Source organism: Gymnodraco acuticeps, unplaced genomic scaffold, assembly GCF_902827175.1.
Source record: "Gymnodraco acuticeps unplaced genomic scaffold, fGymAcu1.1, whole genome shotgun sequence".
NCBI lineage: Eukaryota > Metazoa > Chordata > Actinopteri > Perciformes > Bathydraconidae > Gymnodraco > Gymnodraco acuticeps.
Window position 1 is genome coordinate 2,678,204 of NW_022992265.1, and position 17,439 is coordinate 2,695,642.

General features: G+C 42.2%; 1 protein-coding gene across 5 annotated transcripts in view; it reads left to right on the top strand.

Annotated features, from left to right (window-relative positions):
• nbeab (neurobeachin b) overlaps window positions 1–16,956 on the top strand; it is a 219,441-nt gene extending 202,485 nt beyond the window's left edge. For 4 of the 5 annotated variants that reach the window (XM_034207130.1, XM_034207129.1, XM_034207131.1 and 1 more), the window contains 10 exons: window positions 1,231–1,398; window positions 5,820–5,909; window positions 6,853–7,030; window positions 7,808–7,879; window positions 7,997–8,152; window positions 8,795–8,965; window positions 11,746–11,847; window positions 12,187–12,383; window positions 12,742–12,893; window positions 15,553–15,643. In XM_034207130.1, coding sequence (XP_034063021.1) covers window positions 1,231–1,398; window positions 5,820–5,909; window positions 6,853–7,030; window positions 7,808–7,879; window positions 7,997–8,152; window positions 8,795–8,965; window positions 11,746–11,847; window positions 12,187–12,383; window positions 12,742–12,893; window positions 15,553–15,643 — 1,377 coding nt within the window. Of the gene's footprint in view, window positions 1–1,230; window positions 1,399–5,819; window positions 5,910–6,852; window positions 7,031–7,807; window positions 7,880–7,996; window positions 8,153–8,794; window positions 8,966–11,745; window positions 11,848–12,186; window positions 12,384–12,741; window positions 12,894–15,552 lie in introns of all 5 variants that reach the window. The other variant, XM_034207128.1, reaches the window with a different exon arrangement.
• The last annotated feature ends 483 nt before the right edge of the window (window positions 16,957–17,439 follow it).

Here is a 17,439-nt window from a genome sequence, read left to right on the forward strand (position 1 = left end):
TACTTGACCTTTTCAGCTGGAGTGACAGAGCTGGGCTGGTCTTATGGAGGTGACCTTTCTCCGTGCTCTGCCCACGCTGCCTGCTCGGGGTCTATCGGGCTTGTGTACTGGCAGAGTGGGGTGGGGGTAGATAAAGGAGGGAGAGGCCGGGAGTTGTTATGGGCATGTCTGCATCTCTAAAACAAGGAAAGGGAATGACTGAAAAAAAGATGTACGGTGGATATTTTCCCACCGTTGAAGAATACATTGTGATTTTGCCTTGCACTGTTACATTCACAGACTAGTGCATTCACACACCCAGAAAATCATAGTCCTCTGCCTCCATTTTTGTGTCTTTCTTTTGTTCTGTTCTCTCACTAGCCCACACTCTTGCTTCATCTATTATTTCATTTCTGTCAGTGAATCTCTCCCCCTGCCTGCCCCTCTGTCTCACTCTTCCTCTTTCTTTCCCCTTCCCTCCTTCCCTTTCTCCCTTCCTCCCTCCCTCCCACTTCCCATCTTTGCATGTGCCACTTTCAATTGAAGTGATATGCCCTGTGGCAAACTCTGCCTCTGTGTGCTCGAGCAGGCTTTGTTGGTAATGGCTGTTATTCCTGACGCAAAGGGAGGAGTGTAAATTCCTCCAGCAAAGCCTTACACCAGCATGCATGGGAATTATATTGTACTGTATTATGGAACAATACATCAAACCCCCAACGCACGGCCTCCATAGGTTATGTATAATAATTATCAGCCTTAAAACCTATGCTGAATCTCTCACCAACACTCCCACAAGAATTCAAGTCTCCCTTTTCACTCTCACAAGTAATGTATCATTGTTGCCTCTGCAGATGGTTTTACAGTCAATTGGATCCCTGTTAGTATTGAACCAATTTATTTGTCTCCATACAAATGTAGTCGGTTGGTATTTTAGGTAGACAGAGAAATGTGATATGAGAGTCTTGTTAGCTGATTACATTAAAAGGTGGGGTGCAGCTATTGTAATAGTTATTAGCAGTAAAATAGGTTACATATTTATCTTTATTTAACTTAAGCTTGTTTTCTCTTGCAGTACTCATTAGTGTTGAGAGTTGTAATGTGATGCAATGCCCTGGTAGGTCATCTGAGTACAGTGAAGTTGGCTTTGTTGTGGTCAGTGTTGTGTGGAAGTAGAATTTGTGTTGTGTCTTTTTGCCCATGTGCTGCTGGGATGCCTCTCACCTCTAATTGCCCCCCGTTCTCCTCTCACAGGCCCTGGAAAGCGAGTTTGTGTCATGTCAGCTGCATCAGTGGATTGACCTTATTTTCGGCTACAAGCAGCGAGGCCCGGAGGCAGTGCGTGCCCTCAACGTCTTTCACTACCTGACTTACGAGAACTCCGTCAAGCTGGACAGTATCACTGACCCTTTGCTCAGAGAGGTAAGGCACACACACATCGCCATGGAGACAAAGTCCCTCCCCCCCCTCTCTCTTCCCCACCAGAGGCACAGTTTCCTTTCTCTATTTGTCCTGGCATGTGTTGGAGCTCCGGGAGCATTCATATCACGCATCTGTCAATCAATTATTGTGTCACGCAAATGTAACCCGTGAGAGAATTTGGCAGAGCTGCTGACTCATCAACTTGTTTTGGGATTAGTGTCATTTTGTGATGAACCGAGTTATTAATTTCCTCTCTCTCTCAGATAAACAGTAATCTTTTCATATCTGTCCATATTATTCATAGATGCTTTTAACATCACATCGTGGGCTTTTTTTCTTTCACATGCTGAATATACTGTCTGTTCCTCGCTATAAACAGATCAATAAATCTGACTGAGCTCATATGATCAATCAACAGGGGTCACGCAGTCAATATGTGAGGGAGTGAATCCTCTTGTTCTTCAGCAATTAATTGAATATCTATTAGCTCGGCCGTACTACTCGTGAATAGCTTAATTGCGCAGAGGCGAAAGGGGACCAGAGACTGCAGCAGCTGGCATGCATTGTGGTACTTTCAGTTTGAGCTTGTCTCCTCCTGTGATATCCACCATCTGCTGTCTGCAAAACAAGTCATTTATATACTGTCACTTCCAGGGGCGCCTTTATTTATCAAGTGACCACTATGCAAATCACCTGCAGAAGATTTGGCTGATCTAATTACCAAACCATATTGTGAAAGGTTTGGTTTCCACCGTTTCCAGGAAGATTTAGGTGATGCTCTCTTTATTTTGCATCAGGCTGAGGGGATTTTAGCCCTCTTCTCCCCGCCTACTGTTACCCTGAGAGATGACAGTACTGTTGGTTAGTTAGTTGCACATTAGGGTCCCTGCTACTCAAATTCCCTAATTGTACCCAGCTGATGTCATTGCTATTGTGACATGTGATTGTATTTGTGCTGGAGAGAGAAACGGTCTCAGATAATTACAACTGATCTGATGCTCATGTGATGAGCACTAATTGAGACGAGCTTTCATACCTTCAATCGTGTTTCTCATTCCAGATGGATTCCTCCTCCTGTAACATAAAGTAAAACCTTGTATATGTGAACCACCTATATTTATAAATACTAAAACATTGCAGTTTCCTGAATATGCACTATGAAAAAGTCTTCAAAGCAGGTAATTGTAATTTTCAACAGTAGCATTAAAAATTAAAAGATCTAATAATTGTCCAGTATTTGATTGTATTGTATTACTTTAGATGGATATTTGTTTTACAGCCTGTATTGTGTACAGTATTTCTTTAGGCTGATCAGATTACATCAGTTTGGCTATACTTTGATGACCTGCTATGCAATACATTAAGTTGAGTTTCCTGCACAGAATGGGATCATTAAGGTAATTTAGTAGGCAATTTCCTACAAGATTTATTGTGGCATTATTCACAATATGATCTACCTCTCCTTCTGTCTGGCACAGGCCAGGTCCAGGCTGATTCAGTGAGGTGGAGCGTGGAAAAGTGCCCACTGAATGTCTTGCTAAGACCTGCCCAAATGTGAAGATTAACTCCAGGGTATTGATTCATTCTGGGCCTGACAGGTGAAACTGCAGATCTGGCATTAGTCATAACAATTAAGGCATTTGAAATGTCAATAAATTGGAGGTCATGAGAGATAATTTCCGCCCATGTGTCAGATGGAAATGATGACTCCGGCGAGCCTCTGGATGAGGGCACGGTGACAGCTCCACTGGGCACACCGCCGAAACAGCGGTCCTTCTATGTGATGCTACTCCTGACAGCCTTCTCTTATGGAAAAACATGACAGCAACCCCTTGAATCAGACCCTGCTGTGTCACTCAGAAGTAAACAGACAAATTATTCATCAGTGGGACTCCATTCTTCCTACGCTGCCACCGCCCCTCCCGCCCCCTCTGATTTGACAAAGACAACAAAGTGTGCTACGGCTAGCAAATGAAGGGTTTGAAGAAGCTGAGATATATTTAAATAGATTTCACCTTGATATTCTCATAGTGAAGGGACTCAGGTGTTTAAATGCTTGACCTTTATGATAAAAAAACTCCCTTCATATGTTTAACATAGAATAGGATTCAGTGTGTATTGTCACAGATGATAACTGCATTAGAAACAATCACCTACTAGTGAACATATTGTTTGGGACATTTCTGCTCCCACTATACAATAGTGCACATGTCAACTCCCAAGCTGTCACTCAAAAAACACCCTCAGGCTAATTCTCCGTTAGTATTTAACAATTTAAATAAGTCCGGATAGGATTATACTAAAACATTGGCAAATAAAGAATGAGCAGCAGTTTCTTTACTGAGCACAGCCTCACTATAGTAGGTAGTTGGGTCTGTATGGTTGCTCTGCTGCTTTGTTTCTGTTTTTGTAATTATTTGTATGCTACCTCAAAGCCAGAAGTACTTAATGAAAACAATTTGTCAAAGGGTGATCTTTGTAGTGTGATCTCAGGTGTCGTGACTCAGCATGATCCCACGCTGCTTAGTGGGTCACTGCAAGGCCGTGTTTGCATTCTGTCTGACAGAGCTGTTGTGTTTCTGCGTTGCATGAGTGCACTGGAGGATGCTGTTGGGGATCGTCCTCCATGGAGTCTCTCTGTCACCAGTCCGGGAACCAGGCAGCAGATAGAGAGAGCGGAGCAGCTACTCACCTCCGAAGCCTTTTGCTCATGCCAAAATCGGATACAAACAAAGTCACACAGACAGACATGCAGACACATGTTTGGTGCTCACCCAAGCAAGGTGGTTGTTGCTGTGGGGGGGAAGATCATCCAGATGGCTTTGGCAATAAGTGTCACTTATCAGCCAAAAAGCAGAGCCTGAAGTGACTTAAACTAATGAACTGCCTGTTAAGTGCTCTCCATCTCAGACTGAGGTAGAGATACGTTTCTGACATACCTCACAGAGGATTACTGTCCAAGCTCCTCAGAGATATTGACATATTTTGATCATCTAGTGGAGGACCATGTTCTTGAGTTAACCTTCAACAAGTCCTACACCCCTTAGCCCGACACACACAAAAACACAGACACATCTTCCTCCTTGTACTCTGGGAACCATCATTGGGCGTCAAAGTTGTAAGACTACAGAAGTGGGATATGCAGCAGCCCAGTGGTATAAAATCATCAGAAGAAATGTGGTGATGTTTTGCACATGGCCTCCTCAGCCTTTCTGATCTTAGTATCACATTTCGTTATTTGAATAGACATTGTGACCTTCACCCTAACCTTAAATAGCCATAATGTCAGATGCTTATTACTTGAAAGACTGCGCTGTAAAGATCACTGACTAGCACTTAATGGTTGCCAAATGGGCTCAGCAACTCACATGAAACTTTCACTGCTGTGCAACAGCTCCTTTTCTGGTGCTGTGGAAGATAGGAAGAGACCAGGGGGTGTTGGGGGCGACTGCTTGGCTTGCAGGTGGCCTGTCCTTATTCAGTATCACCTCCAAACTTCCCTCGCCACATCTCCCTCTGTGGCATGTGCTACCCAATAGCTCATTTTGATAGTGAGTTGTGTGTACAGGCGAAGAAAATGAGGGCTAGTCACCCCGGCAGTCAGATAGGCGGGCGTGGGGCTGAGCGATGTATGTTCCATTGTGCACAGTGGCAGTGACGGACATCTACAAGCTCCCCTCTGATGGTGGAAGTGGCTCCAGTCACATCAATCACTCCCATCGAGTGCCCCACTTTCAGTCAAGCTCAGCAGCTCTTCCTGCTTGTTTTTTCCTCACTTACGGATGGCTGGGGAGATATTTGTCCTTTAAATGGAAGTTATTTTCCTATAATAGTAAAGGCTTGATTCTTCCTACAGTATGTGTCGTTTAGTTTGTCACTTCTTTTTCCTTTCTTTTCCTTCTTAGTCTCAAACATCCATTCTCCCTTTTCTCCCCGTAAATCATCCCTCATCAAGGAACCCGGCGCCAAATCACCTTGGTCTGCTGCTGTGTGATTTTGTGCTTCTGTTGCAAACATATGCGTGTGTACATGGACATGCTTTTCTCCTTTGTTTCAAACACAATAACATCTAAAAGCAAGCCGGCCTGCTGCAGTCCTAGCTGCATGTCACTCCAGGTTAACGTTTATGCAGCGGGGGCCCCTGCGCCTGGAAATGGGAATGGTTAACTGAAGCATGTTAATAGGAAAAGGCTTGTCTCTTCCATACTAACACTTGGATGACTCTGCAGGCTGAGGGGGGAAGGGGGAGCACCCAGGCGGATTGGGAGTGCTCCCCTCTCCCTTTACCTCCCCCTTTTCTCAGAAGCACGGCTGAGTTAGGATTTGCTTGCATTGTCAAGTAACGCATTGACCCATCACTTTGATGCATATTGATTGTGACAGCCGCTCTCTCTCTCCCTCTCCCTCCCTCTCTCCCGCAGGCCACAGAGGCACAGATCCAGAGCATTGGACAGACGCCATCTCAGTTGCTTATTGAGCCACATCCTCCACGCAGCTCCGCCATGCACCTGGTGAGAGCAATGAGCATTCTGGGAAAATTCCCTGCACCTCTGGTGGTGGTGTGTGTGAAAGAGGATGTGTGGACCTTTGGTGGTGTGGGTTTTTGGGCCTGTGTGTGAACAAAATGAATCTCCCTGATTTCTTATTTCTACCCATTTCCTTTAATTCAATCTTTTGTGCTGACAAAAAAATGATGTTTCAGAAATCTAACATGTAGGTCACAGACACGCAATTTGACAACAATTCTCAGTTCCAGTTATCTGCACTGTTTCTAACTGTTACTGCCACCTAGCAGTGTGGTGCAAAGGGAAGAGTGCTCCCTGCTGGCCCAGTTGTTTCCTCTTTCTGCTGTAAGCTGCTCTTCCCTGTCTAATCCATGTAATAGCCAGCCTAGCCCTCATTATCCCCACATGGCTATCCCTTCAAGAAGCTTTGTAAGGCAGATCCCTTTGAGACCTTTTAGTTCAATTTCCTACTTTTTTCACCAGAATGTTTTCAGAAAAGATGAGAGCTGAAACTGGTTTAAAACTACTAGTATTGTCACGATCCCTATTTCTTCCATCGCTTTAGCTCCTGCTCCACATGTTGTTCCAACTATTGTTGTTAAGGTTGTGAAATAAGTACATCTTTAAAAACGTATGTAGTCTCTTTTATTGCTTCTTCTTTGTTGACCAAACTCAATCTGTCTGATACATGTGTATGCACCCTCACTTGTGTACAGCTACTCCACCCCCATTTCTTACCAGTCCATCTTCTGACTGCACTGTCCAGGGGGGGCTGAGTCTGAACCTAGTTCTTGCTCCAACCTTTTTCTAATTGCCTATATACAAACCTTTTCTCCCGTCTTTTCACACTTTCATCTTCTTATCCCTTCCTGCTCCATTCTCTTCCTCCTCATCTCCCACTATCACATCCCTCCACCCTTTACACTCTGTCTTTTGTTTTCTTCCACAGAGTCCTCTTATGTTCAAAGACCAGATGCAGCAGGATGTCATCATGGTGTTGAAGTTTCCATCCAATTCTCCTGTAACGCATGTGGCCGCCAACACCCTGCCCCATCTTACCATCCCGGCTGTAGTCACCGTTACCTGCAGCCGTGTATTTGCTGTCAACCGATGGCACAACACCGTCGGTGAGTGAATCTCAGCACACATTCAAACATACACACATGTTTACCTGATAAAAAATGTAAAAAGTGCCACACCACATGTGATACCTACCACAGCAGCCGCCCTGTAAAATCACTTCATCACCGTCACACACAAACCTGCCCACCACTCATAATAGAGCTGTAGCCAGCTGGCTATGTGAGAGGCGAGCACCTCCTAGGTAAGCTGACCATGAGTGTTTCCACATGTTCCTTTTCAGACATGTGTGAACAACACAACCCACAGAGCCCCTCCCAGGGAATCAGCCTCACCTCAGGGTCAGAGGGCCAAAGCAATGGTTACTTGGAAATTAGGCCGCAACTGCACCACATTCTCCTCACACGTCCCCATCTGTCACTGCAGAGACACTCTGAGCTCCGGAGCAAAGAGTCCACACTGTGTGGCTGCTAAGGCTGCTCCCACACTAATGAACACAGCTGCAGCACCCTCGCCATCCTGTCGGAGAGGAGGGAAATGTGGTTTGGCTTTTCAGAATAATGATGATAATAAGGGCTCCATATTTTCAGGCATGTTGCTGTGTTAAAACCAGCCCCAAATACAAATTGCATGGATAAAATGTCTCTATTTTAGTTTGACACTACTAAAAAAGAAATAAAATCCCAGTAAGACAGATGGGAATATCTCTGATAGACCTTATGAAGGTTGTGTGTTTGTGTGTGTGTGTAAGAATGCACATGTGCAGACTCACAGGTGAGAAACCTCAATGATTAATTTCCGTATGCCTCCATGTATGAATCCAGGTCTCCGAGGAGCACCGGGCTACTCTCTTGAGCAGGCCCATCACCTTCCTATAGAGATGGATTCTCTGGTTGGTGAGTAAGCTCCCTGGATTTAAATGGAAAGTACAGCATCAAACAAAATAGACCATTGGTTTTAATATCTATTTTATCTTTGAGGGTCTGAGTTCTGTTCATCCTTTTTTTTCCCAGCCAACAATACAGGAAGCAACAAGCGTCAGATCACAGATCTAGTGGACCAGAGCATCCAAATCACCACGCACTGTTTCGTGGTGACAGCTGACAACCGTTACATACTGGTGTGTGGCTTCTGGGACAAGAGCTTTCGTGTGTACTCCTCAGAGACAGGTAGGTTACAGTGTAAACTCTATTTGCTATAGAGGTGTGCACCGATGTGTGGAGGACTGAGCGCTATGATGGGAAAATACAGTATTGTCCCGGCTTCCTCTCGACAAGCCGTGTAGAGAAACTAATGACTACACTGTTATACATTTGAACACACTGATACATCAAAATGTTACTTCCCCTGCTTATTTCCTATCCATTGGTGATGATTCAGAAGGAGCAAGATGAAAATATTGGTAACACACACGTTTAATTATATAAATGACTATTACTGCAGCTTGACAGGTGGCATTTACCTAATTGCTTCCAAACTTTGGGGTTACGACAACACAAGAGGTCAAGCGGATCGTAAGGATGAGGAAAAATCTGTTTATTTTTCTTTTCACATAAGAAATACTGCATGCTTTCACCCTTTCTATCGTAAAATATTTGATGTATTACAAACCGAGAGGATCTTGTGGTCTCTTTTAAGAGATCACAAGATAAAAAGGCTGGGAACCAATGAATTGACCACATTTGAGATATTTCTTCCACTGTTTTCCTTTCTCATCGTAGGCTTTGAAAACACAGCCGGTAGTCATTTTTGCCATGTTGCATTTGAGGAACTTTTGACACTGAAAACATGTTTGTACATCATTTCTTCAGGCAAGCTGACCCAGATCGTTTTTGGACACTGGGACGTGGTGACATGTCTGGCCAGATCCGAGTCTTACATCGGGGGAGACTGCTACATCGTCTCTGGGTCCAGGGACGCTACACTGCTGCTGTGGTATTGGAGCGGACGGCACCATATTATTGGCGACAACCCCAATAACAGTGAGTATGCATGTGCTCACACATGAACGCACAGAGTGTACAGTAGCATCGCCCTCTGGACAAAGTTACAGGAATCCTCACAATGTTTAATACTTTACCAATAAAATATACTCATTGTAAAAGTCGATAAAAAAGGTGCATGAGTTCATTGCTAGTATTTTCAACAAGTTGTATAGGAAGCACAAGCCTTTGATCATCACTGGAGAAAAAGGAATTCTCCCCTAGAAATAAAATAATGATAAGAGACAGGGAGAGGGTAATTTATCTGCACTGTAGCTGTGATATATTAGTGTGATTTATTGCATTGAGCTGTGCTTCTTTCAAGTAGAGGACTCCAGATGTCTTGGCATTCAAAATGGTGGACCCCAGTGTGTGATTTCTGCTGCTCAGTTCATTTAGTTGCTCATTCCCACTGATTGTCTGTGTTCAAAACAATCCATCAGGGTAGGGGGAAACAGACAGTACTGTACAAGTGAGTAGCACCATATATGGTGAGGAATAGAAATGTGAGAGGAGGAAGAGTTTTTGTTTTATTTTTAGATGACAATTCATTGAGTGTATGTGTGTACGGGGGGTGGGGTGTTAGAAGATCTTGTGTTTCCAATTGTCACAGATTCTGGGAGCTCCATATTAGATGCGAGTGTTCTCTAATTAACTTCACTGAGGCTCAGACAGTTAATTAAGAATTTCAGCTTGGTTGCCTCCAATTAGCAAGGGGCAATGGCACTGGTGTTGCTGCAGCAGGAAAACAGTATTCCCCTGATATTCACACTTCTACTGCCTTCAATGCACCTCCAATGGACACAATGGAAAAAGCCACGTTACTCGTCTGAAGAAACAAAAGACAGGATGTGTTTTCACTGGATCAAATTACCTACATTTTTTTTATCAATATCTCATCAGTTAAGCACGATGTCAGGGACACTGTGGAGCCAAGAGTTAATAATCTAGCTTTGTTCAAGAATGCAGAGTTGGAGAACTTGGAGAAGAACAAGGGTAGTGTATGAAAATGACTCAGTGTATTTATTTAGCCAGGAAGCTCCCACTGTAATACACAATAGTGTCTAGCAGGGAGTCCTGGTCAGAATCAGCTCACTTTGTAAACTGTATGTTTGACAATAAGCATTATACAAATCTCTACAGCTGGCAAACATCAATCATCCTCAAATATACCTGGCTTTTCACAGGATCATCAGGGATAAACCACTGACGCCCTTTAATATCTTTACACTTGAAGCCCTCAAATAAATGTCATTGCGACAAAATCAATGTCTTCCATTTCTTATCCGCTATTTCATTGAACAATTGTTTCCACGAGTCCCATTCTCGTGATTTCATGCCTATTATATTTTCTATAATGCTGGTTGAAGGTTGTGTGAATATGTAGTAGCAGCAGCCCTCCGGATCACTGCGTCCTCATCAGATGTGGAGGGCCAAAGAAATTGATTTCACCCGCGCCCCAAAAGGCTACATGTGTCTTAAATGTGTAATAATTAAAATAACTTCCAGCTCAATCATGGCCCTGCCTCTCAGATCCAGCCCATCACACCGGTGCGAGGGATATTTGCACCGGGTAATTGTGGTGGCTGACTTCGACTTGTCCCCAGGGCTAGGAGAGGGTGGGGGGGGGGTACGCAGTGCAGGCTGATTGAATCTTTTGTCGGGTAGGTGAGCTGCACAAGGTCCCTTTTCCCCCCTGGAGGCCTTTTCTGACACTTGTCCTATTCAGCTCCCCTCAGCAGAGGATGCTGGACTGACAGCCCGGCTCAGGTCCAGGTCTCTGAGGGGCCGAGCTGCATCGATCACAGTCCGGCTCTCTGCCCCACTACTGCTGCAGAGGGGGGGAGGAGGGGAGCAGTCTGACACATGTCCACATCATCTATCAGGACTTTACTGTCATCCAGGTGGAGAGAGGAACTTTCACTGAATCGGCTGAACTTTGAGTCATGTGGGGGACACCAAATGCCACTTAATGTTATGGCACTAGTGTTCTGAATAGTGGTGCATTCAACAAACTGTGGTTGAATTAATTTACTTTTTAAATAATTGTAAAACATTGTATTAATTACAATTTAGAAAAAAGTATTTAGAAAAGTTTTCCAAATAAACTGAAATGTGACTCCCTAAAGCCTTATTAACCCATAATGTCCTATCTACCCCTTCACTAATGGTTAAATGCGTTTCATACTTACATGTAAATATACATTTTGGACAGTTTCTCTGCTTTCCATTTCCTTTATTCCAGCTGAACTTCTTCCTCTGTTGTTAAATACAGATCATTACCACTGATTTGATTATTTTAGTGGCGGACTCCATACTAAAAACGACTCCTAAGACACAGCAGCGTCACAGAATATGAAGTGGGGTTCATTCTGTATTGGTGATCAGTGCTTTTGAAAAACAAGACTTGAGGTCAGCTGTGGGAGCCGTGAAACTCCCCTCACTAACCTCTCCCCCGGCCGTCATCAATCATACGACACACGGAATGAAATCAAGTAGCTCGGCTGCCATCGGCGGGCATCTCTGCATTTACATGACAATTCAGAGGGACCGCCCTGGTAGCAGATGTGTGTCACATCCACTGGGCTTGTGTTTATTTGATTTTATTGCCTGATGAAGGTGTGGTGGTTCTGCAGACCATTGCAGAGCATTTCCAATTCAGAAATGGAGCACCAGTGAATTTAGATGGCCTATTCAGGGATTCATCGTTTTCAATCTCAGACTTAAAATGTCAACAATTAAACCAAGTAATTTATTATATTGTCTCTCTTGTTTTTTAGGTGAATACCCAGCTCCACGAGCAGTTTTGACGGGTCATGACCAAGAAGTAGTGTGTGTGGCAGTGTGCGCAGAGCTGGGCCTGGTCATCAGCGGAGCCAAAGGTCAGTGTGCTCTCTGTCTCCCTTTAAGGTCACTGTCATCAGAGAGGAAACAGGAAGTCAGGATCACTCGCGCTTGAGCTTACTTATATACTGTTGGTTACAAGTCTATTACCAACACGCATAACAGACAGACATTTATTTAAAAGATCCCTCTAGACCAGCATTTTTACCCTGATGAACGACATGCAAATACCTGACGGAAAAAGTTAAGACCAGGAATCTCTGTACGATATGCTTTTAAAACTGTCAAAATAACATTGTATGTATTTTCTAGAAAACAGAATACTAGATGTTTTACATGAGCAGTTGGCTCACACTTGTCTGTGTTCTCTTTGGCAGAGGGCCCATGTCTGGTCCACAGCATCACAGGGGACCTGCTGCGGGCTCTGGAGGGGCCAGAGTACTATCAGTGCCCACGGCTTATCTCAGTATCCAGTGAGGGCCACTGCATCATATACTACGAGAGGGGCCGCTTCTGCAACTTCAGCATTAATGGAAAACTGCTGGCACAGATGGAGGTCAATGATTCCACCAGGGTAAGCTGACTGGAGACACCACTACAATCCACTTGAGATGCTTCTTTGTTTATCTGCAGTCTAAGATACTTCAACTCTGTGCAGTGATTGCTTGGTGTTTTGACTTTCGGTAAGATATGTGCAACAGGATGTGGCTACCAACTGATTTTGAGATTTCATATTATTTTAAAAAATCTATCGACAATTGTAAATCTTTAATTTGCAGTCTTGAGTGCACATGGCTACTGCACATCATTCTCATACTGTACTTCCACAATCTCAAATGGGGTCTTTGTTTCATGTAATAAAACACATTTCCAAAGAAGGGACAATAAAATAAGTCGCAAGTCAGATGTAGATACCCTCCTTTCTACTGCAGGCTATTCTCCTGAGCAGTGATGGCCACAACCTGGTGACAGGTGGAGATAACGGCGTGGTGGAGGTGTGGCAGGCCTGTGACTTCAAACAGCTCTACGTCTACCCCGGCTGTGATGCTGGCGTCCGAGCCATGGACCTGTCACATGATCAAAGGTCAGAGCAACCATTTGTATGGTAGATAAATTGTTGAGGCTACAGAGACAACGTATACAGAAAGCCATCTTGATGAATTGTCTTCCACAAATCACAGTTTTTCATTCATTGTGTTTTAATCACAGGAGGTATTTTTGAAACTTTCAAATAATAGCTTACATTTAATACACCTCTCAGTCACTTAGCAAGCATCTGTCATTTTATGGATTATTTAAAAAATGTCATAAAAGTAATAATATGATATGCAATAAAAAACAGAGTATGCCACACAATGTCATACAATTATTCTATTTAAATCCAATCCAAATGTCATCATTATGAACGTCTAAAAAAAACATGATGCCATAGAAATTCGTCATTTTATTATAGTATGCCAAGGAAAACTAATAGAAAAGTCCATTGTATAGCATGTCATGAGAAAAAGTCCTTCTAATATCATATTTCTTTCCCTTGTTGTTTTCATGTGTAGCATGAACTCCTACGCTCCTTCTACAGTCACAAACTGTACAGTGGTTGTTTTGAGTTTAGGATGCTCCTTTTCTTTTTAGCCACATCCTATTCTTCCTTGTGCTTGTGGATCTTTTTCAGCAGCCTCCCTCCCTCTCTGCTAGCCCCCCTCTCACCTGCATTACTCAGCAAAGCTCCTCACTCTCTTGCCCCACCTCACCCTCTTATTTTTACTATAAAAACTTCATAGTCGAATATGCCTTTAAAATATCATAAACATATTTAATACAGTGAGTCAAACTAACTATGAAGAAGTCACATAATGTCATGAAATATTTCATAAAGTCAGAGTACAGTATATGTCGCTAAGCCATTGAATAGTTTGCCACTAAAAGTCTTAGTATGTCATAAAAAACTCAGAGTATAGTAGAACAATTGTCATACTATATTATGTATCGTCCTATAAATCTATTAAATGCCCAAAAAGTCAAGATGCCTATTATTGTATGTTATAAAAATGTCATTACAAGAACTCATAGTAATATGCCCGAAAAATATAATTTAAATTCTAATTGGAGTACATCAAACTAAATCAAGTAAATTAATTTTATAATAATTACGTACCATTAAAATCATATAATCGCATGCCATAAATGTCAAAATAAAATCATAATTTAGTAATTCCCCAAAAATGTTATGAAAAATCTCTTACTACATTACACAGCATACTAATATTCTATTAACTTGCCATGACTCATGTAAACAGTATAATAAGTAGTAGATATATAAGATACATATTAAAGTAAGTCATTAAAATGTCATGAAATAAGGCAGAATACTTATAAAAGTCATAAAATAGTATACAACGTAAAATAAAAAAACGTCTAGTATGCCAAAAGCTATTTTATTTTTCTATGTCAACTAAATGTCATAGTATGTTTAAAAGTCAATAGTAAAACATACAATGTTATATCAAATATCAGTACAGTACAAGAACTCAGGCCTGGTGGCCTACTAATTATTTTCAAATCAAAATGAATTTCTGTTTCAATAACGTGACAGAGATAATAACAGATTTTGTCGATAAATAAGAAGTGCTAGAGAAATGTTAGTTAGTTGGATACCCACCTTCCTTTACGATTAAATGGAATTAACAGTTGCTATTGAGACAAAAGTTACAAATGCACTTATTTTGACACCTAAGTCAGCAGCATGTTTTTCCCAAACATTTGAGATTGATCTGGAGTCATGTAATGGGTGCCGTGTTGTTGGGCGACAGTGTTTGCTCTCGGGCTATGAGCCTGACGTCATTATGTGACCCTGGCAGCGACTAGAGGTTAGAGAGTCCGAACATTAAAGCTGCTCTTCACCGCCGCAGGCCACACCCCCCCCGCCCCCAGCACTTACAGTGGGCCGTAACAGAGGCCTGGTTCTTGTGCAGAATGACTCTGCACCATCATGATTAACTGCACAACCTGTGAAGCTGAGCAGATGATAGAGACGGGATTACATTTGTTAACAGATTTCGTTTTAGTGTTAATCTAAGAGGTAAAACACATCAAGGATTTAAACACTGCATATAAGTACTACATTATATTTGTAAATGTCTTTGAATACCGCTTAACACATTTTAAGAACCCCGTGATTCAGTTAGTGTCTTTCTTCAGTGAGTTGACGTTAGGTAACACAAGGGAGCCATGTTGCAGCGGGGCGTTCTGCCTCAGCTCTGTTCATTGTGCTTGAGCATTTAAGCCCTTGGGGTGTAGCAGTATAAGACGACCCTGTGAAATCAGCTGCTTTTCCTACATACCAGCCAGCCAGCCGTGGACACAAGAGCACCGGGGTTGCAGAAATATACTAACACTCAATGGTCTCCTTCAGTTGTCAGAGGGACCCCAGATTGTACCCCAGACCCCAGATTGTACCCCAGACCCCAGATTGTACCGTAACAGCCCCTGATGAGCTGTGATCACTTTATAACCAACTGTTAATATGCATGGAATACATTTTAATCAATGAACACATTTTGTAAAACGTGGTGGCTTGTTACACATGTAAACACATTGGAAATAACAGATTATACAGTAGTTAGATTTGCAAAAAATAGATTGTTTTAATTGTGTTATTTTAATTTTACGAATTATTCAGTTTATATGCATTTCCCGACATTAGGATTTAATATTTTTTTGTGGTTTTTTTGTTGGCTCTTCAGGACATTGATCACAGGCATGGCGTCTGGCAGTATCGTGGCATTTAACATTGATTTCAACCGGTGGCACTACGAGCATCAGAACAGGTACTGAGGAGAGACACAGCCACGCAGCAGGAGCGTTCAGAGAGATCTAACCAACCAGAGGCCGAGCTGCAGGAGATCCACAGAGCATGGAGGACCTCCAGTGGGCTGCAGGACATCACCATGGTGACACTTATAAAAAACAAAGTGTGCTCACATGTGTTCATCTGGCCTGGAGAATCTGGATGAATTTGCTGTTGGTTTTCACGTGTTACATGAGCACCAGCCGTCGACTTCCCCAACTGAGCATGAGCGACTGAAATGAACTTAATAACACAAACACACTGTAAGCGTTTAAGTTGCTGTTCCGAACTGTGAAAATGCAAAACAAAATGAATCCTCTGTTACGAACATTTATACAACATTTGTATGGCGGACACATATATCACGTGGAACACTTTTCTAGAGGAAACCAGTGAGCCTGTAATGTAAATATGGACAGTGTAAAGTGATTCTTCCCTGTAAAGACTGATAGATCTGAATGCCGTTAGACTAGCCACCATGTTGCCGTCATCTTCATCATGCGAGCTATGTATAATGTTCTACATGTCTCCATTGACTTCAGATATTAGCTGGGTGTAAAACATATATATGGCCCTTGTTGCACATTGTTATTAATAGTGGCCAAATGTGTGTACGTGAAAAGACAAAATGTTTGTGGTTCATTTGTTGTTTGATTGTCTTTATGGAAAAAAAAAGTTAAAATCAGTGTGAGCGTAGTCCTTTGTGAAACACTTGTTTTTCATAATGTCAGTGAAAAGGATAATTGTGGTATTTCCATATTCACTTTAAATTAAAGGATAATTTTATTATAAATGGTAATTAATATAATTTACTGTGGGTTCCTAAAGTATTTTCAAGCGGGACATTTGAAAAAGCAGTAATCAATGTTTTGATTTGTTCTTTCATCTTCTCCCAAAATTAAAAGACAGATTTGTATCTCATGACTGTTTACGGTGTTTGATAAAGCTGTAAGACAATTAAAAGGAAGTGAGATTTTAAAGACTATAATGTTGGCCCTGCAAACATTAGTCCTGTTACTTCTGCATATCACAGTTTTCAGTATTCCTATTTTTGAAAAGAATGTTTGCTTGTCCATTTTAAATCTGTGTATTCATGAACATCAGTCCGTGCTGTAACTCAATGCATTAGTAAGCAATATTCTGACTTGATAGCTGAACAGGTCGTGTTTCAGCTGTGACAAAAAGATCTAATAATGAACATGATGGTGTTCCAAAAATGACTATAGTCTATTTTTGGTGATAAATGAGAAGTCTGTCGCTGTGAGCTGACACATTTAAATAAACAAAATATGCAAACAGATTTTGAGTTTGCATTCTGATGTTTCTAGTGGGTCTACTAGACACCAAACTACCTTTTCCCTAAATAATTTACGCTTAGAATGAGTTTGACAAATATCTAGTAATGTAGCAATTCAAGTTAAGGTTAAGGTAGGTAAGTTTGAGAAACCGGCTGGAGATACACTTTTTGTTATATTCCATGGAATGCTCTTAACATCCCGATAGCAATGAATATCTTAAGTGCTTTGACAACAAATCCATAAAAAAACGTCATCTGTGGAAGCCGTAGTACTGTAAAAAGCACGACCAATCAGTTTAGCCGGCCCGGCTAAAATAACTGGATGGCCTACCTGCCTGTCAGCCTTCCATCTCTGCACAAATCCGTGTCCTCATTGGTCATGTCGTGTATGTTGGAGGAGGGGCTCTGTAAGGAAGTGGCAGATTTGTCCGGATGTGTATTTTCAAATTCGAGCGCATTCGAGCTGGTTTCTCCAAAATTACCTAC